This window comes from Lactuca serriola, chromosome 7 (genome assembly GCF_051521515.1).
Source record: "Lactuca serriola cultivar US96UC23 chromosome 7, Lser_US96UC23_V15, whole genome shotgun sequence".
Classification (NCBI taxonomy): Eukaryota; Viridiplantae; Streptophyta; class Magnoliopsida; order Asterales; family Asteraceae; genus Lactuca; species Lactuca serriola.
The window spans coordinates 127,324,203-127,344,310 of record NC_136414.1 but is presented as its reverse complement, the minus strand read 5'-3'; the positions used below and the strand labels follow the sequence as shown (position 1 = coordinate 127,344,310).

Sequence of the window (20,108 nt, the reverse complement as noted above, 5' to 3'; positions counted from 1 at the left end):
TGCAATGGGTCCACAGCTAAAATACTAGATAAACCAAAATTGTAAGCACGAAGCTTAGTGAGTTCCCCCAAAATACCAATCACACAAACGATCACATATATAAAAATAACAGCATGCAATGGGTCCACAGCTAAAATACTAGATTACCCCTGAGCCCATAGTGTGAGTCTGGCTTCCCTATCGGGCCCACAGCTCACATCTGGCTTGCTACTGAGCCCACAACATAAGTTTGGCTTACCCCTGGGGCCCACAGCTTATGTCTGGCTTGTTCCCTATATCGATCAGTCATTGAACTGAATTATCAATGTTCAGCCCTCAGTATGAGTTTGACATACCAATCGGGTCCTTAGCTCGTATCTGGAATGCTATTGAGCCCTCAGTATGAGTCTGGCATGCCCTACCTAGCCCTCAGCTCATATCTGGATTGCTCCAATACCCTCAAGCCCTCAATATAATTCTGGCATACCAACTGAGTCCTCAACTCATATCTGGAATGCTATTGAGCCCTCATTATGAGTCTGGCATGCCATACCCGGCCCTCAACTCATATCTGGAATGTCCCAGGGTTTGTTGGCTATAGCACGAAACAGTACAACCTCAACCCAACACAATATACTAACTGATAACCAACATATGCAAATAATCCTACAGATAGAATCATAGGTAGTCTTATAGATCTACCAGACTTGCATATCAAGAACTAGCACGCTCATACATATCTATTCCATACTCGGCATATCAACAATATCAGGTTATCAACCTAAGGTCTAGCCGTGGTGCCTTCGACCCAAAAGTATAGTGAGGAAAACTTACCTCGCAATGTTGAATCATACTGATAACCTCCGATTGTTGGCTCACAAAAATCTCGAACTAACACAACAAAACAAACATCCAGTTAACAATTAGATTATCATCCTTGAATAATGATTCATACTTAGGGTAAATATCAATTTTACCCTTTCCTTAATTGGGCCAAGACCTGAGCCCAATTCTTGATCCAAAAGTCCCAAATTACCTCAAGGCCCATAATTATTTGCCCTTATCCTAAGGTCCAACTCTCAAATCAGCCCAAAACACTCATACCCATAAGTCGAAACAGGGCCAAAGAATTCAAGACCAAAAGATGGCCCAACACCCGAAGCCCAAGTCCAAAGTCCAAACAGAAGGTGTACGCGGGGCATAACCCTTCGGTACGTTGGGCGTACTCCGCCTCGCATTGACCACCATCGGAGTGGTTAACTCAAAACACGGGGCATACATCAACTTACGCGGAGTGTACCCTCATAAGGCTTAAAACTCCCATAAGTACTTAATGGATTAAGAACCTGATCTCAAACTTCATATCCATGATCCAAAAGCACTCTAGAACCATTAAGTCTCTAACTTTAAGACTTTGGTCATCCAAAAAGGGTTTAATACATGGTCTTAATCCATTAAGACCTCCTATAAATAACAATTAACTTAATTAGCTCAAGGGACCTCATTTTAATGCCTTAAGACCCATCCTAGGGTCTGAAAGGATAGCCTAACACGACAAAAGCAAAGCATGCACCATATTAGGACTCTTGGGACAAGAAGATTACCAAAAAGTAACCAAAAAAAGATCTAAACAATCCAAGCATAAAGGTAGAAGCTTTATACCTTCTAGAGCTTCCCAATAAGATGATAATCCCAGATCTACAAGCTTGCTTCCTTCCTTGACTCCTTTGATGCACTAACTTATCCTTTTGGCACACAAAAATCACCCTATAAGCTCAAGATGATCACTATGGGGGTTAGGGTTCTCTCAAAACGGCTAAAGGACTTGGAGGCTGAAAGAGTGAGTCAAAATGACCCATAACGGTGCTTAAATACTCCACAAACCCTAAAAATTAGGGTTTTCACCCGGACACACGTACACCTAACGTACATATGTGTACGCCTAGCGTACTCACATGTTCGCCCTGTGTACTACTCATGCTCCAAAATTACCATCTTGCCACTAGGGCTTCCCATAGGCACTTCTTACCAATCCAAGGACCAAAAATGACATAACTAAAACCCAAGGGATGAATTTGAAGTTACTTGCAAGATAGGGTGGTACAGATTTGAAGAAAAATTTAAAACAAACGACACTTTCAGAAATCTCCAAGTATCATAACCTTAGACGGAATGTACCTAAAGTCGTACCCTAAACTGGTTTGAAATTGGAACTTCATCAAAGAAAAACTAATAGCCGCCTCAAAGAAAAACCGATCATGTACCTAAAGTCGTAAGTCAACTGTGATTAGTAGGCAGTGGCCAGAATGGATGATGTTGGGGTGTGAAAATAGTTGCTTGAATGTCGTACCCTGAACTCATTTGAAATTGCAATTTTATTGCTGAATGTGTATATTCAGGCATATAGATTATATCAATCTTGAAACTGAATGTTGAGACATACCTAGAGTTACAAATCGACGATGTTGGAGGGTAGGGTAGCCAAATCGACGATGTTGGGGGTGGGGTGGCGGGTTGAAATGAGGGAAAAATGTTCTAGTATTATAATTTGGGAGGGAGACATCGGGGGAACTAAATATTGAGAGGGAATTGAAAATCAGTGAAAATAAAATATGGGATGGAATAAAAATTAGTGAGGGATCTATCGAGATTTATCGAGTAGAGCTGAGGGTTAAAGGAGCCTAGTAATTTTTTGTCGTTGTTCCCTAGCAAATCCGTCGCTGATTACGTACCGATATTTTTCGTTGTTCATTCCATCGTAGATGCCTCATTTTCTATTAATAAATGTTTTTACGCTGGTGAATGATACACGTGGAGTGTATAGCCTTTAGAGGCATGTGATGATACAAATGGTATGTTTATACTATATAGTTAAATTGATTAATTTGACATTGTTAATTATCTTTATTAATGTATTATTATTTTTATTTTACTAATGTATTTTTTTAATTTAGTTTTTATTTTACATACTTCTATATTTAAATAATATAAAAATAAAAATGATGTCGTGATTTAGGTGAGTATTCTTTATGTTATGTAGTGAAGGACATTAAAACAAACATATAGCAATATACAGTCTGCATACACAAGATCATACTCATATACCTACACATATATTTGTATATATCCCTACCCAATAACATCCTTGAACACGGTTTCTAGTAGAGAGTGTAAAACAAACAAAATTCAATACACATATATTTATGTATATCCCTACAACCATAATATGAAAAAATATATATTGTTTAACACCAGTTACACGAATAAGATCAAAAATATTTAAAATTAAACTTAAAGCTCTTTTTATAACAGCATGGAACCTTAACCTTTATACCTCCTAAGCCATAGTGTCATAACCTGTCAAAAATTTGCAACAAAATCAAAAGGAAGATTATCATATGTAATTATATTTCTTTTAGACATTAGGGCAGACCCTAAATCCACATATTTAGCATTAATGGTCACAGAAGAATCCGGACTACCATAAAGAATGCCATGTTTATATGGATTCCTTCACATGCATATTACAATTTTTGCCTACCTGTCGACCTTCTATTCTACTTTAATGTAAAAAAAATTGTTTGATAGGCATTGATTCATATAATCATATCTAGAGTGCTGAACAAAACAAAACCCAACATCGACTCAACTTTTCAATAGTTTTAAACCTAAACCTAATATTGAATCAATAAGCATATTCCCTGTGAAGATGTGAACAATCATATTAAAAATTTGCTATTCGAAAGAAATTAAAATCAAGATATTTTTTAAGAAAAAAAAATTAATTACTCTTGAATACAAAACATTTGGATAAATATTTGTGGGTAACCTGCAATTCAAAATTTGACAAATGCATACACACACACACAAAAGAAAAAAAAACTCGAGAAAGTAGATGCAATCATTTTGTTATGTATTTTTTTTACCAACAATCTGAATATTCATAAATATCACAATAATAAGCAATAGTTATGTAAGCAATGAGAAATTATAATCTTCTTATGAAATATGAATTCTGGACCTGAAAGTATGCAAGAGCTATTGAAGTTCTGAATCTCCAGCAGTTTTTATCATTAGTTCAGCCTCAAAATTGAAAATCAAATTAGTGTAAAACACTGGTCAATTGATGTTTATCTATATACCAGAGACAGAGAGACTCACCTATCCAGCACCCACAGCTTCTGCACTCTCACCAACCATTCTGATAACCTATCCAAACATTTACATGTTAAAATCTGGAACAAAAAACAAAACTATTTTGCAAATAACCAAATCAAGTGTAGAAGATAATGTTAAAACTTAAACCTTGCCTGTGTGCGAATGTTATTCGGGTTTGGACCTAAATTCTCAAGAACACCAGCTGCTACTCCTTCACCCTCACGAAGCAAACCAAGAACTAAGTGCTCGGATCCAATATAATTATGCCCTGAAACATTTTATCATATTAATGATTCAATACAGAACTTTCCACATAGAACATTTGTGTGTGTGAGTGTGTGGAGGATGGAGTGGGGTAGGGCATTATCTTGATTTCTCCGATGTTAATACTTAACATACCTCTGAATTTATTGGAGGCTCATATGGATCATCAACCCCAGTAAACCCTAACACATCAAATTGAATTTAATAAAAATATAATCTTTTTGTCATTAAAAAAATTACCTTTAATCTTTCCAGCTCTTGCAAGCTTGTATAAACCCTTTAGATCTCTAGCCTCACAAATTTGTAAAGGCATATCCATGAAAACCTGTTTGAAAACATAAAATGAATCATTAGAAGAAAAGAAAAAGCTCAAATTTATAGGTATAGATGATAGAATCATAGAATCATAGAATCATAGAATCAAATAATAGAAGTAGAAGAAACCTCAATGAAATCGCCATCTGGGAGTATTGATCGAATAGCATCACGATCTTTCCTGTAGGGAGATATGACACTCGCTATGCAGATGATTCCAGCATCAGAGAAGAGTTTTGCAACTTCTCCTAATAAGTAATAATCCATGATGTGATGTAATTAGAGGATAAGGAGAATAGAAGAGGTTTGGTTAAGATGAGATGTGAAGGAATTGAAAAGTGAAAACCCACCAATTCTTCGAATACTCTCAGCACGATCTTCGGGTTTGAAAGTAAGATCACGATTAAGACCATGCCTGACATTATCACCATCAAGGACGTATGTCAGCTTCCCTTGTGAATGCAAAGCTCGTGATAATGCACAAGCCAAGGTGCTTTTTCCTGAATTCGTGTTCATAAACTAAGTTGAAAATGAAATACGATCTAAAAAGCATTTTCAGATCTGAAAAGGACTTGATTACTATGTGTAATTAGATCATAGAGCTTGAAAAAAATGGAGTTTTTGTTGATTGTTATGAACTAAAACTACTAACCTGAACCACTGAGGCCAGTAATCCAAACGACGCAACCTTTTTGCTGAAGCAACTCATGTCTGTCCATTTTCTCTACAGAACATTTATGCCAAACGATATTCGTGGATCGCTTTCCCTTTGTTGAGATTTCATGACGAATCGAACTTACTTTTCATGAAATAGTTACAGAATATTCGAGATAATCAACTTTATAATTTGCATTTGTTACAATTTAGTACCATTCAAATCATCCGAATTGGTGATGATACCACTTTCATTCGATTTGACTTCAATACCGGATTTTAACGAAGACATTCGAGGAGACTCCTTTGCATTGATATGCGACAAGTTCGTCGACGTTGACGTTAAGTTCCGACGGCAATCTAGCGACGTTGTCAGGAAGTTCACGAACCCTACCTCCATCTATTGGGGAAGATGATTTGAGAAAGTGGCGGTGGAGAAGGAACTGGAAGAATCACAGTGTCAATGGAAAGATCGGGAAGTAAAAAGCTTTAACCTGTAGTAACCCGATGAACAGTGTCAAGGGGCGGTGCAGGCGAGGTGGAGGAAGCGGAGGGTAAAATCGAAGGCTTTTTGGTGCAATCGATGTTCCAAATGAAAAGCGGGAGCGGTCGGAAGCATCAAGGTGCGAAGCAGGGAGTAGAGAGAGGCGGTGAAGGGTATGGATGGCAGAATGAAGCAGAAGAGAAACGAAGAGGGTTCTGGAATAATGAGGAGAAATTAAACGGGAACCGGATTAGGCGGTGGAGGGGTGGGGGTTACACCCAAAAAGGATTAATTGGAGGATGATGGCGGTGGGGGGCATGTAGTAAAAACTGTGCAACAGAGTATACCACTAAAATTTTGGTCCAATCAACAGAGTATACCAATAACTGTTGAATTGGGAACCCAAAATTAATGTATTTATATAATGATGGACAAATGATGATAGGTAGGATGAGTTGATTATTTATTTATTTATTTATTTGTAGTTTTTTTAATATGATGGTGAAATGGTATATCCGACCACCATATTTTGTTGGTCTAAATTACAACCCGGTCTCTATCAAATTGTTAAATAAAAAACGACAGTGGTGGATTTTTGTTTTAAAATCAAAATAAAACGCACGTGTTAACTTATGCCATTGTTTTAAATATCTCGGAAGTCGCTTTGAAACTTCTGGATAACAGTCCGTCAACGGGGTGTGGGTGGCCTTCGTGAAGCATACTTTCCACTTACTTCACTTTATACTTATATACGCATCTCTTAATTTTTTTTCCAAAATAAAAGAAAAAGTCTTTTAAAATATACATTAAATGAATTTAAAATGTATTTCAAATGGACTTTGAAGCCACTCTTGTCGTTCTTACAAAAACAATGTTCCGTGGGTATTTATGACCCAAAATAATTGACCGAGTCCAATTCAACTGCAATAAAGTATACGTTCCATAATTCTCATGCAACTTGCCAAAGACTTTAATGACCACATCCAGTCAGCCATACAACTGGTTCCCAGAAACAACGTACTTCATCTCAAATCTCAATTACTATAAAACCACGCTTTATCCCAATAGATATCCACACATCAACTCACGCTCCATTTCATCTTCATCATCATCAAAAAATCAAGAAATCTTGAAATCTAAAAATGGCCACCAGATTAAACATGTTGCCAGAAGACTGTGTTTCCACCATTGTATCTCTCACTTCTGCTGCAGATGCATGTAGATTAATGCTAGCATCTTCATCTTTGCAATCGGCTGCTGAATCCGACATGGTTTGGAGCAGATTCTTGTCATTCGATCACTCTGCTATTCTCTCAAGAACACACTCTCAAATTAACTTCTCATCCAAAAAAGAACTGTATTTCAAGCTTTGTGATTCCGTTCTCATAGATGGTGGAATCAGGGTAAGTTTGATTGTATTTTACTTTTTGAAGAATGGAAGTCTCTATTCTTTGGTTAAGTTATTGATTTTGTTTTGTTTAATCCATGCAGATCTTTTCTTTGAATAAAATAAGTGGGAAAAAGTGTTTTGTTCTATCAGCAAGAGCACTTTCCATTTCTTTAAGTGATGAACCAAACCATTGGACATGGACAACCCGTTCCTCATCAAGGTTAGTTAGATATTTACATTTTAATCTAATCCATTGGTGAAATACGAACTATATGCTAACATTCATTACAATTTTTATGAATTGTACAGATTTTCTGAGGTGATAGAGCTTAAATCTATATCTAACATAGAAATCGAAGGAAGAATAAATACCCAAGATTTGTCTCCTAACACGACATATGGAACCTATCTCATCATACAAGTTTCAGATCGTGCATTTGGGTTGGACTCTATTGCATCTGAGATATCAGTTTCCATGAACGAATGCTCTGTTTCCAACACTGCGTATTTATGCCCTCTAGATGAAAGAAAGAAACAGCTCGAATCCTTGTTATTTTTGAACCGGAGGAGAATGATGGAAAAGCTGGTGGTGGAAGGAGAAGGCCGACGTCCAAACAAGAGAGAGGATGGATGGATGGAAATTGAGCTTGGAGAATTCTTTGTTGGAGAAAAAAGTGAGGAGGTGAAAATGAATTTAATGGAAGTGAAGGGACATCAGCTAAAGGGAGGACTCATCATTGAAGGAATTGAAGTTAGGCCTAAATGTTAAGACCATTAATGCTACAAGTTCTTTCATAATATTTTCTAACAAAGCATAACAATTCTAAATTCTTTTAAAAGAAATTCCATAATGTAAAGGCCATAATATTCTATTATTTTTTTGTGCATATAGATAATTTTTTTTGTTAATGGGAAAACAATGTATTGCATTGACGTAAATATGTGGTCATTTATAATGTATCTCAAATGCGTGACATTCTTCACTTGCATAAATCCAACTTTAAAGAATCCTTTCTGGAAATTTTGTAGTTTTTGAGTTATATAAATACGACTTTAATCAAAAAGCTACGTTTGATAAAGATGTTTGATTAAGAATTATATATATATATATATATATATATATATATATATATATATATATATATATATATATATATATATATATATATATATATATATATATATATATGATCAACTAGGAACTCAAAAAATAATAGGAACCGTGATAACTATTTTTAACCTTAAGATTGAAAAAATAATTGACCAGGATTTCATTTTATTTATCGTTAAAATCTCGCACGATGATATGACATTTTCATAATTAATTGTGAGATTTAGATAATTTCTGAAAATGTTAATTGTTTGAAAGGTACAATGACAAAAGCAAAAAAATTAAAAGAAAAAAGAAAAGAAAAATTCGGCCATGTGGCCTCTCGAGGAGCAGATAGATAGGTGTCCTCACTCCCCAGCATGGCAAGGGTCCAACTCTTATTAGTTGTTGAGTTTTTTTTCACCCGCTTAGTTTTTTGACCATAACTTTTTTTTCTTTAAAAAAATTTGAAAAAATTAATGTTCTTAAAATGTAATTCTCTAAAAAAAATGAGCACAATAATGAAAATTTGAAAAACAAAAATATTTTTTATAGTTATAGAAAAACCCAGAAAAAAAATTCTCCAAAAATTATAAAAACTTAAGGAATATATTGCTACTTATTATTCTAATATCTTTGTAAACCCAATTTTAAATAAGGTTTTAAGATACTAAACCTGATTTTAAAAGATTAAAATTTTTTAAAAAATATTGAACATAATATGATCCAAATATAGACAATTTAAAATACTTAAGATTCAAAAATATTATCACTCAATATATTTATGATCGTTAACTTGTTATAATCTAAAAATATTTTGATTCAAATATTTAATGATCCTTAATTATCATATTTTTTATGATTCAAAATTAAATGATTCAAAAATTATAATGATCCAAATGTTGTATTAAACAAAAACTTTATTGAATTCAATATATTATGATCCAAATTAAAATAATCCAAATTAATATGATCAAAAATTTATGATGCATAACATCGTTATGATTCAAAATTTTATAATAAAAAAATAATAAGATTCAAAAAAAAGTATGAATGGAAAATATTATGATCTTTAACATTCTTCGTGATAACTCAAACTAAAAAATGTATAAATATATATAATTTGACTATATTATTAAAATAATATAATGGGTGATTAAGTAGGAGTAAATAGAAAAATTATGAAATTTTAATTCCAAAACCCATCACTTTGATTAGTGTCATAAATTTGGAGTTTTGGGTTAACTAGAAAGGTTAAAACTTGGGCATTATAAAAGACATGGGAGATAGAGTGTAATGCCCACAAAAAAGTGCAAGGAAGGTTGGGGAAACAAAATAGAATTCGGGGTTTGAAGTTCATGAAGGTTTTCAGAGCTATTTTAGAAATTAAGGTATGTCTATTCGATTTGAGTTTGATTAAGTTGTTTGAGTAGGTTTATAGGATTTGAGTATATATTTCGGTTCAATTCTATGTCTCTTTTCGGCCAAGGAATAATCGAATTTGGTGAAAAACAAATGTTATGTTTTCGTAAAAAAATGGTGAATTTAAACTTGCTTTATAATAAGTTATTCAAGATTTAGTATATGAATATGTTAGTATGAAATGAAGATGATTAACGGTGGTTTTATAAATTTTATTTGACAACAGTTTTTAAGTTTTACCATGATAAAATGGTAGAAAACGTTTTTATTATTCGGGTAAAGAAGAAAAGTATCTGAATCTTTTGTTGAAACGGTGTTGTTGATGTTTCAAATGATAAAAAAAATGATATTTACATCAATGGTCCCACTATTGTTAATAAGTTGACAATTTTAATTTTCACAAACAGATAACAAATGTGTTACTTGTGTATCATAACAAAAGATATAAAAGTAGCCCCTTCAGTTTTTATAATTTGACAATTTTTAGTTTTGTACACCATCACATAAATGGTTGTTATTTTAAATTTGCTACTTTATATTGATGTTAATATTACTTATTGTTATTATTCAAACAAAGTCTTTGTTTTAAGGTTTAGTTATTTTGACATTTGAGTATTAAATCTTTTACGGGTAAAACCTCATTAAATGGGAATGACGACATGAAAAGAAAATGAAGAAAAAGATAATAATATTTTTTATTAAAGTTGTTACGCACATTCTGGTTTATATGATGAAATAATTATTGGTTGGCCGAAGGAGACATATGTGTGATGGAACCAAAACAAACACATAAGATGTTTATAGGATTAAGCCTTAGAAAATAAATGTTGGTTAAACGTAGGGTGCGTGTCTGCGGGTAGTGTGACGACATCCGATTAAGACTAACACCAACAAGGTGACTGTTTTTTTCATGTTCTGTGGTTGCTTGCACATAAATGTTTATCATGTGTTTATTATATGGTTTTTATTTATTTATTGACAGTACGTTTTATGATAAGTATGGTTGCGTGCAAATGTTATTTTGGACTAGTTATCTACTGTGTGTGTTTTTGGGTGTCATGTTTAGTGGGAACAGGTGGGGTGTTTAAACGTAGTGAGCATGACGGATGTGTGTGATTGGCGGGGATGCGAATTGAGAATTATACTCATTTCCTTAGATATTTAAAATACTTGAGTACAATGGATGATGAGTTGTCTTAAGAAGAAGGGAAATGAACATTTGGTTCTTTCTCTGGATAATTAATTGTTCCCCTAAATTTTGTCATCGGGTGATATGTTTTGTTATATGATTTATTGAACGTATATGATACAAATATTTGTTTTTGTTTCAATTAATGGACATGTATGTACAACACGAACTCACTAGGCCCAAGGCTTACCCTTTTAGAAACTTTAAATGTACGCAACCCATGAAACTATTTAAAAAGTGACAGTAAGAAGGCTAGGGAGAATGATTGATCGACAAAACGACAGAGGAGTTCCTCAAAGACGTAACAGCGAACCTCTTCGGTTGAAGACTATATTTTATTTTATTTTGCTTCCGATGTAGTTTAGTCTGTAAGTAAGTTCTTAATTGATCTTGGGAGATGTTGGAACGATTATTTGTTATATAATCTATATATGAAAATTGGGGTGTTACAAGTTGGTATCAAAGCGTTGTTTAAGCAGATTAGGTGTTTCCGTAAACACTTAAGCTTAGACACAAGGAGTGAGAGGTAACCTAGCAACTAATTTAGACCATATATTACTAGTAGGCATCATGTCCTCAAGGATATATGGGAGGCTTACTAAGGTAACACTAGATCGGGAAGACATTCCAATTTGGAGCCGATGTTTCTGCACCCACAGAAGTATTAGAGACTCCTATAAACCCTACTTCCATTTGTTGGCGCGGTTAGGGTCGAGGTAGAGGTAGGTGTAAGGGAAGAGTTCTAGGAGTCATCATAGCACCGGTACGAGTACAGTTAGTGAAATTGAGCTCTAACTCCAATCGAGGTTGTGGTCCGGGTCAAGATTGCGGACAAGGTCGTGCAACAAATATGGTTACACGAGAATATTTAATTGACGCGATTGCTCAGGATATGCAAACTATATTGCTGAAAGTAAATTTTCAGGACTCAGATGCACTATAGAATGTGAACGGTGGTAACAAGGTTGATGAAGAGGAAGGCTATGGATATGGTATGTCGTTTCAACTTCTGACCCTAGTGTTGCACTACGATCACGGAAAGATGTAAATGACAAATGATGAGGTAATTGTTACAAGACGTTCATGACTTGTAAACCACGAACGTGTCGTGGGGACGCTGATCCTATCCTATCATCAACGTGCATAATAGAGATAGAGGAAACATTTGATTCTGATAAGTGTGCAAATAAGGACAATGTGGTTTATGTCGTGACGATGTTTAAAAATGAGGCTTTATATTGATGGGGAGGGTAAAAGCAGTTAGGGTGTCAGATACAATCAATAGGATGTCATGGGATGAGTGTGTCAGAATCTTTAGAGAGATGTTTTGTCCTCGAACGATGATCAAGCAATTGGAGGAAGAATTCTTGAGGATGGAACAAGGAAATGTGACAGTGAGAGAGTACACCAACAAGGATGAAAGAATTTAATAGCAGTTGCAAGATCTGCTTTATAAGGTTTTTATTCAACATAGTACATCACCATGGGGTGCACTAGTAGTGTTCGTCACGAAAAAAAAGGGGATGATATATATGCGCATGGATTACCAAAAGTCAAAGAAGGTATAAGATCGTTACAAATTATGGAAGATTAACATTGTCACTTATTCACTAAGTCGTATGTAAGGAAGGAACAAAGTAAGATTTATTTGATGAGGATTGATGTAACCTTTGGTGTATTGGGTGGACTGAAGAGGAGTCGGAAAGAATCCTCGGTAAAAGGAGAAGTGGAAAGTTTTTAGAATTGTTTTCCTAATATATGATGACACGTTTAATGAGGACATGGGTGTATGATAGCCAGGAAAATAACGGGTGTGGTGTGACCGGCAGGAGATAGGAAATTGAGACGTTACTCATTTCCTTGGATATTTAAATGCTTCAGCACAACGGACGGGTTGTGCCAAGTGGGAAGGGAAGCGGACCATTGGTTCTTTCTCTGGATATATAAAATGCTCCCTTAAACTGTGTCATCGGGTGAAATATACGTGACGGAAAAGTTAGTTAAGTTGTATGTTGATAAGATGGTTCAATTGTCTATTTATGACCATAACCTTAGTTTTATATCATCATTGTTAAAGAGTTTACAACGAGAAATGGATTATATGTTCAAGAAGTTAATGAATGTGGAGATATAACTCATGAAAGCACAATGAAAGTAACGACATGGGGAAACATATGAGATAAATAGACCAAATACCCTTATTTGTTTTTTTTTTAGTTGAAATTCCGAGGATGAAATTTTTCGAAGGGGGGAAGTTTGTGATAACTCAAACTGAAAAAATGTATGAATATATATAATTTGACTATATTATTAAAATAATATAATGGGTGATTAAGTAGGAGTAAATAGAAAAATTATGGAATTTTAATTCCAAAACTCATCACTTTGATTAGTGTCATAAATTTGGAATTTTGGGTTAACTAGAAAGGTTACAAACTTGGGCATTATAAAAGGCATGGTAAATAGAGTGTAATGGCCATAAAAAAGTGCAAGGAAGGTTGGGGAAACAAAAGAGAATTCAGGGTTTGAAGTTCATGAAGGTTTTCAGAGCTATTTTAGAAATTAAGGTATGTCTATTCGATTTGAGTTTGATTAAGTTGTTTGAGTAGGTTTATAGGATTTGAGTATGTATTTTGGTTCAATCCTATGTCTCTTTTCGGCCAATGAATAATCGAATTTGGTGAAAAACAAATGTTATGTTTTGGTAAAAGAAATGGTGAATTTAAACTTGCTTTATAATAAGTTATTCAAGATTTAGTATATGAATATGTTAGTATAAAATGGAGATGATTAACGGTGGTTTTATAAATTTTATTTGACAACAGTTTTTAAGTTTTACCATGATAAAATGGTAAAAAACATTTTTATTATTCGGGTAAAGAAGAAAAGAATCTGAATCTTTTGTTGAAACGGTTTTCTTGATGTTTCAAATAATAAAAATGATATTTACATAAATGGTCCCACTATTTTTGATAAGTTGGCAATTTTAGTTTTCACAAATAGGTAACAAATGTGTTACTTATGTATCATAACAAAAGATATAAAAGTAGCCCCTTCAGTTTTTATAATTTGACAATTTTTAGTTTTGTACACCATCACATAAATGGTTGTTATTTTAAATTTGCTACTTTATACTGATGTTAATATTACTTATTCTTATATATATATATATATTAAAGGGGAGCACTTCTTAGGAATAGTGCCTAACCAAGGTAGTAACTAGGGTACTGTTCATCGGGTTCGCTCCTCGACCATGGTAGAATATCGGTCCCTGAATTTCTTTGTTCTTATTCAACCTTTCCTTCAGTTTCTATGTTCTTATCCAACCTTTTCTCCCATCAAAATCGTCTAGAAGCCCTAAAACCACCCCACCCCACCCCACCGATCGATTTTGCTCCTCTCGGATAACGTTCATCGCCAAAGTCATCCAATCCACCGCCTCATCTTATTCTTCCTCAACCCTCTGTGAGTGTGTCCTCTTCGCCACCGACGATGCTTCCGGTTCAAGCCTTATAAGGTCATTCGTTGCTTTGTCGATGTTCAATTGTCCACCGCTTTCGCCACAGTGTCACCACCATCGAAGAACGGCCACCCCTACTACCCTAAACTACGCCGTCCAACATCGTCGCCCCCTTTCCTCCTTCGCTTTTTCGTATTACCTGTTAAGATCGACACCCCCACCGGAGCACCATAGAAGCGGCTCACCACCACCGCGACAGTCTGCGCTGCCTTGGTAAGTTCCGCTTCTAATTATCTGAAATCGAATTAGAGTAGAAATCGAATTGGTAAGTTCCGCTTCTATTTTTGATAAGTTGGCAATTTTAGTTTTCACAAATAGGTAACAAATGTGTTACTTATGTATCATAACAAAAGATATAAAAGTAGCCCCTTCAGTTTTTATAATTTGACAATTTTTAGTTTTGTACACCATCACATAAATGGTTGTTATTTTAAATTTGCTACTTTATACTGATGTTAATATTACTTATTCTTATATATATATATATATATATATATATATATATATATATATATATATATATATTAAAGGGGAGCACTTCTTAGGAATAGTGCCTAACCAAGGTAGTAACTAGGGTACTGTTCATCGGGTTCGCTCCTCGACCATGGTAGAATATCGGTCCCTGAATTTCTTTGTTCTTATTCAACCTTTCCTTCAGTTTCTATGTTCTTATCCAACCTTTTCTCCCATCAAAATCGTCTAGAAGCCCTAAAACCACCCCACCCCACCCCACCGATCGATTTTGCTCCTCTCAGATAACGTTCATCGCCAAAGTCATCCAATCCACCGCCTCATCTTATTCTTCCTCAACCCTCTGTGAGTGTGTCCTCTTCGCCACCGACGATGCTTCCGGTTCAAGCCTTATAAGGTCATTCCTTGCTTTGTCGATGTTCAATTGTCCACCGCTTTCGCCACAGTGTCACCACCATCGAAGAACGGCCACCCCTACTACCCTAAACTACGCCGTCCAACATCGTCGCCCCCTTTCCTCCTTCGCTTTTTCGTATTACCTGTTAAGATCGACACCCCCACCGGAGCACCATAGAAGCGGCTCACCACCACCGCGACAGTCTGCGCCGCCTTGGTAAGTTCCGCTTCTAATTATCTGAAATCGAATTAGAGTAGAAATTGTCTCCAAATCTGTAGGAAAGGGTTTGGTTTCCTGATTTTCTAAGTTATTTTAAATCAATTTCACTTTGGAATTCCATTTTCAGGGATTCAGTAAGGTCGGCACCCCCATCACCACTGTCTTCTACAGTTGTTGCCCTTCAGGTTACATTTCAGTAAGCTTCTCATGACGTTCTTTATCTCGCTTCTCTTCATTTTTCTGTAATTCCTTCGTATTGTTGGCGGATTTCGGTTACAAATATGTGGGTAATTTTTGGAATTTTGTATGGGGTTTCTACTTTGTCATTATCACTGTGAAGACATGTTTCGGGGATTTTGGGCTAATTTTGTGTATATTCATAGTTTCTACTATGATTCATTTCAGTTGCTTTAATTGGTTCAGTTTGAGAGTAAAACCTGGTGCGTCCTACCCCCATGTAGCTAACAAATATATATAATCATGTGGTTTTTTCTTTTTCTTTTTTCAGAATGACTTTTGGAAGTCTTTTTCAATTGTTTTGGGGGAGATCTACTGTGATGATTGGGTTCAGGGGCAAACCCAAGCTACGAGGTAGGGAGACCTCCCCCAACAATTTCAATTTCATACAAAATTGGTATTTATGTTTTTCTTCAACCTGCTGAAAACATCCAAAAGATAACAAATACATATACTCAAGAATGGTCTTAGGATAGATAGAAGTAGGAAATGACTAAAAACTACACCCTTTAAATACATTAACAAGGGCAAATTTGTAAAAAGTTGAAACTTCACCATTTATCTCGGTTTTTTTCAAGTCGATTACTATTGATATAATGTCGAATTTTGGTGATATTTCGATGCAAATCTCATTCTTGGCACTACAAGAAAAAGACCCTTTTACGACGCACAAACGACGACACTCACTGATTTATGTTACGCAAAGGAGAGTGACATTAAAAAAGTGTCATCTCTTCAAAAAATTTAACGATTTAGGTCGCGCATTATTGCGTGCCCTTAAATTAGTGTCCAGAGAATAAAAAACACGGAGGGCACCTATAATAAGATGTGTGTCGTCTAAGGATGTCGCTTTATAAATTTAATTGGAAGGCGCGTTCCATCCTTTAATAACCAGTGGGGAAAATGAAATCCTAAAAAATTAAAAACCCCGCCTTCCTTTTTTTCTTCTTTCCCTCTTGCCCTAATTATCGACGCTCAAATGAAAAGGAACAACTAGACGTAAAGTTGAAATTGGTTGGAGAATACGGTCTACGATGCAAGTGAGATCTCTGGAGGATGCAATATGCACTCAGCAAAATCTGTAATGCTCCGAGAATGCTTCTAACTCTTGAGGAGAAACATCCACGAAGAATCTTTGAAGGTAAAGCTCTCATGAGAAGGATGAACAGGTATGGTTTGCTGGATGAACGTTCTTGCCCCCACAACTGAATCTTTCACAGATACTACATTTAGGCATGTCCCATCGCCACTATATTAATTTAGAACCAAATTTTAGATTGGAATGGATTAATTTTTGATTCAGGCCAAATCCTAGAATCCAAAAAAATCAAACAGTTTCTTTATTTTTCGACCATAGGTGGCAATCACGTTGAAAAGATACATGATTTTTTTGTGCTATTTCTTCTGCTAAGACTGATATCTTATTATACCAACTATTTGAAATAATAACAAGCTTTAATTTTAGAGATCTTCTTTATGTTAAAAGGTGCATACCAACTGTTTGATTTTTTGCCTCTTAGAACAAATATAATGAAATTATTCATCATAGTACTGGTGTTGGTTTCAGTAAATCTTCTTTATGTTAAAAAATTCATGGTCTTTCTGTTTTTAGTTATATTCTCAGATATTCTATCCTTCCATAAGTCTTTTTCTTCAGCTTATAGATCTAATTTATGGTGTCTTGTACTCTATCTTCAATTTGTTAACTAAAAAATAGTTCCATGGTGATTATTTGTTAGTTATTCTATCTGTATTGCTAAACTCGTCCTTTTTTAATAATTCATTGTATGTTAACATCTAAAGTTTAACCAAATACAACTAGAAGAGCCGTTGAAATACCCCCTGAAACCCTCACATAAAAGAACATGGAGGGTCAATAAAGTGGTTCCTTTTACTGGGAGTAATGTTTTAGTTTTATAAAGTTGTTATAGTTGTATGGGAAATAATGTAAATAAATACTTTATTCTAGTATTACAAAATGAAAAAGAAATCCCAATGGTTGTAGCTTGTAAGTCTTCCCTTGATCTTTTCTATATTTGAGTCATGTTCAAATTTCTTAATGAGTGAAAGAGTGAAATTTCATCAGCCATGGTTTCGGACCAGGATAAAGAGCAACTTGTGTTGCAACATTTTAGCTTTAGTATGTTCACTTTTGACCCCGTTTTCATGTCCCGGTTCTAATATTATATTAATGTAGATTTTCAGTTACTATTTTGACAGTTTTACAATTTGCTTGCTCGTAAATTGGCATCACTTTTCTTCCTTCCTTTAACAAATTTTTTTGTATAAGCGATGTCGATCATAGTTATTTATTTATTTGCATTAACATAGTAACATATACCATTATGTTGGTAAGATTCAGATTTGTGGTGGGTAGGATTATTATTTAGTTAGTAACCAGTGTACATTTTCAGGATGCATCTTTTCAGCTTGGTGTTTTCGTTATTGAATGTTGTAGTCAGGTGCTTCAACCAGTGGTTTGTCGTTTTCTCAACTGTTGTATCTTGGACAGAGATGGCCTAAATAGTGAGCTTAAAGATTCATATCATGCCGTTATATACGAAACCTTAAAGTGTGCTCCAGAAATGCTCATTGCTGTTTTACCCAATTTAACTCAAGAACTACTGTTCTCTCTTTCTCTCTCTCTCTCTATGTGGCTTTTTCAAAATCAAATTACCTTTTAGCATATTCATCCTTATACAGTTTCTATTTTTAGTAATTTACAGACTGATATGGTTGATGTTCGAATCCATTGCTGTTCTGTGTAAGTAACTATTTTATTCATATCTTGTTTCTATCTCTCTCTCTCTCTCTCTACTCTCTCTCTTTTATGTCCAAATCGCAATTTCCTTTCTATAGTATCTCAAGTAGCATCATAATTTCAAGGAAAAAGCATGTCTGATGTGCTGCAAAAGAGGTTCACAAACTTGATTTTTTAAACTTGATGTTATAGTAATGGTAAATACTCTTATCTTCTTATCATGTATGCAACCCCAAATCTGGTATGGTTGATTTTTTTTTTACTAATTGTAAGAAAGTATTTGATAATCACTTTATGTGCTTTTTTTTTTAATTGATGATCTATCACGATCTCCAGTGTGTAGGGTTAAAAATCTGGTCAGATTCAGTTTAGGTACGTAAGATAACTAAACAGCATGTGTTTGACCCGTTAAATGCTTAATTGTGAATCTAGCACTTTGGATGGGTTAGATTGGAGTTGTTCGCATTTATTCTTTATAAAAAAGATAATAAATAGTGTAATTACAAAACTAAATAGAACATTTGTCGATGTGCACCCCATATCAATTTCTTAGTAAGCATTGTTAATATGCAAAATAGGTCCCACGTGATGGGGAAAATAAGAAAGAGTTCATCTTAACAAGTGCCATTATGCTCTCACTCACTACAAATAGTGACACATCTAGAACATTTAATTTAGCATGATCAATAAGGAGACAGGTATTAAATAATTTAGAAAAGGCAATTTACAGACAATATTAAGGGTAACAAATTCTCTTCATTTCTGTTTAACAAGTACCATTGATATGGTTTTATTTTCGGTTTGTGGTTGTAGGTTGCTTGGAGCACCAACATAGGAGCATTTTCTGCTTTGGTTGACAGGGAAAGCATGAAAAAGCTTGTCATTTTTCAAGTCAGGAATTCTGGTGACTATCAATTCGCACTTTTGGAACTTTCAGGTAATTTTACAGCTTTACTTGCCTTGTATGTGTTGATGTATATGTGTATACATGTGAAATTGTTGTTAGCCTATTAAGCTTACATAACTTGCTTTATTAATGACTTATCTTAAATGATATTTTACCATGATTCTTTCATTTTACCATGACAAAAGTAAACATGGGAAGAAGAAAAAAACACAATTCTAGGAATTTTCCATAGGCTGTAATTAAATTTTATTCAAAGCTGAAAAACATAATTTAAAACATTAAATATTTACCCTATAAATACTAAATGAACTACAATCATATTTTAATACAAAAACTTAATTAAATCGGAACTTTCCGAAAATACCCCTGAGGCTATTTTTGTCCCCAGTTCTTAGTTTGCATAGGGGACGATATAATGATGGATGGTCAAGCTAAAATTTGGTTTTGAATTTACTCTTGGTATAAAAATCACAGGTTTGATAATGGTAGATGGTCATGTTATTGCTTTGCTCCTGTTTTGGTGTCCTGATTAACATAAAGGTGAGTCGTGATTCTTGATCAATTCAAAATTAATACATTAACACTAGGGGTGAGCATGATGTAGTTTGGTGTGGTTTTTTTGGACCAAACCAAACAGCAAACCGATAGGTG

The 20,108-nt window shown here is 34.6% G+C and overlaps 2 protein-coding genes across 10 annotated transcripts; one reads left to right on the top strand and one right to left on the bottom strand.

The window, feature by feature from the left end:
- Positions 1-3,073: 3,073 nt before the first annotated feature.
- LOC145061756 (adenylyl-sulfate kinase 2, chloroplastic-like) lies at positions 3,074-5,584 on the bottom strand. 9 transcript variants are annotated; one of them, XR_013687310.1, is made up of 8 exons: positions 5,369-5,584; positions 5,067-5,216; positions 4,846-4,964; positions 4,642-4,726; positions 4,537-4,583; positions 4,290-4,405; positions 4,001-4,188; positions 3,074-3,336 (listed from the first exon to the last, which is right to left on the bottom strand). XR_013687310.1 is itself a non-coding variant. In XM_079009308.1 (7 exons), exons 1-7 carry the CDS (start codon positions 5,433-5,435, stop codon positions 3,330-3,332), a joined length of 597 nt encoding a protein of 198 aa, XP_078865434.1. In that variant the 5' UTR covers positions 5,436-5,584; the 3' UTR covers positions 3,074-3,329. The 9 variants fall into 9 exon arrangements, 2 of the variants coding, with proteins under 2 accessions (XP_078865434.1, XP_078865435.1); XR_013687305.1 differs by lacking the exon at positions 4,537-4,583 and having other exon boundaries at positions 4,001-4,062; positions 4,141-4,188; positions 4,285-4,405; XR_013687308.1 differs by lacking the exon at positions 4,537-4,583 and having other exon boundaries at positions 4,001-4,062; positions 4,141-4,188.
- A 1,333-nt stretch (positions 5,585-6,917) lies between these two features.
- Positions 6,918-8,183, top strand: LOC145061426 (F-box protein VBF-like). The gene is made up of 3 exons (XM_079008892.1): positions 6,918-7,257; positions 7,346-7,464; positions 7,554-8,183. Exons 1-3 carry the CDS (start codon positions 6,997-6,999, stop codon positions 8,011-8,013), a joined length of 840 nt encoding a protein of 279 aa, XP_078865018.1. The 5' UTR covers positions 6,918-6,996; the 3' UTR covers positions 8,014-8,183.
- The last annotated feature ends 11,925 nt before the right edge of the window (positions 8,184-20,108 follow it).

Excerpts from the sequence above, each read along its gene's own strand:
- LOC145061756 (XM_079009308.1), bottom strand. The coding sequence starts at position 5,435 with ATGGACAGACATGAGTTGCTTCAGCAAAAAGGTTGCGTCGTTTGGATT. Across the intron at positions 5,217-5,368 it reads TACTGGCCTCAGTGGTTCAG|GAAAAAGCACCTTGGCTTGT; the intron begins GTTAGTAGTTTT and ends ACACGAATTCAG. Across the intron at positions 4,406-4,641 it reads AAGAGCTGGAAAGATTAAAG|GGCATAATTATATTGGATCC; the intron begins GTAATTTTTTTA and ends AAAATGTTTCAG.
- LOC145061426 (XM_079008892.1), top strand. The coding sequence starts at position 6,997 with ATGGCCACCAGATTAAACATGTTGCCAGAAGACTGTGTTTCCACCATT. Across the intron at positions 7,258-7,345 it reads TCATAGATGGTGGAATCAGG|ATCTTTTCTTTGAATAAAAT; the intron begins GTAAGTTTGATT and ends TAATCCATGCAG. Across the intron at positions 7,465-7,553 it reads ACAACCCGTTCCTCATCAAG|ATTTTCTGAGGTGATAGAGC; the intron begins GTTAGTTAGATA and ends TGAATTGTACAG.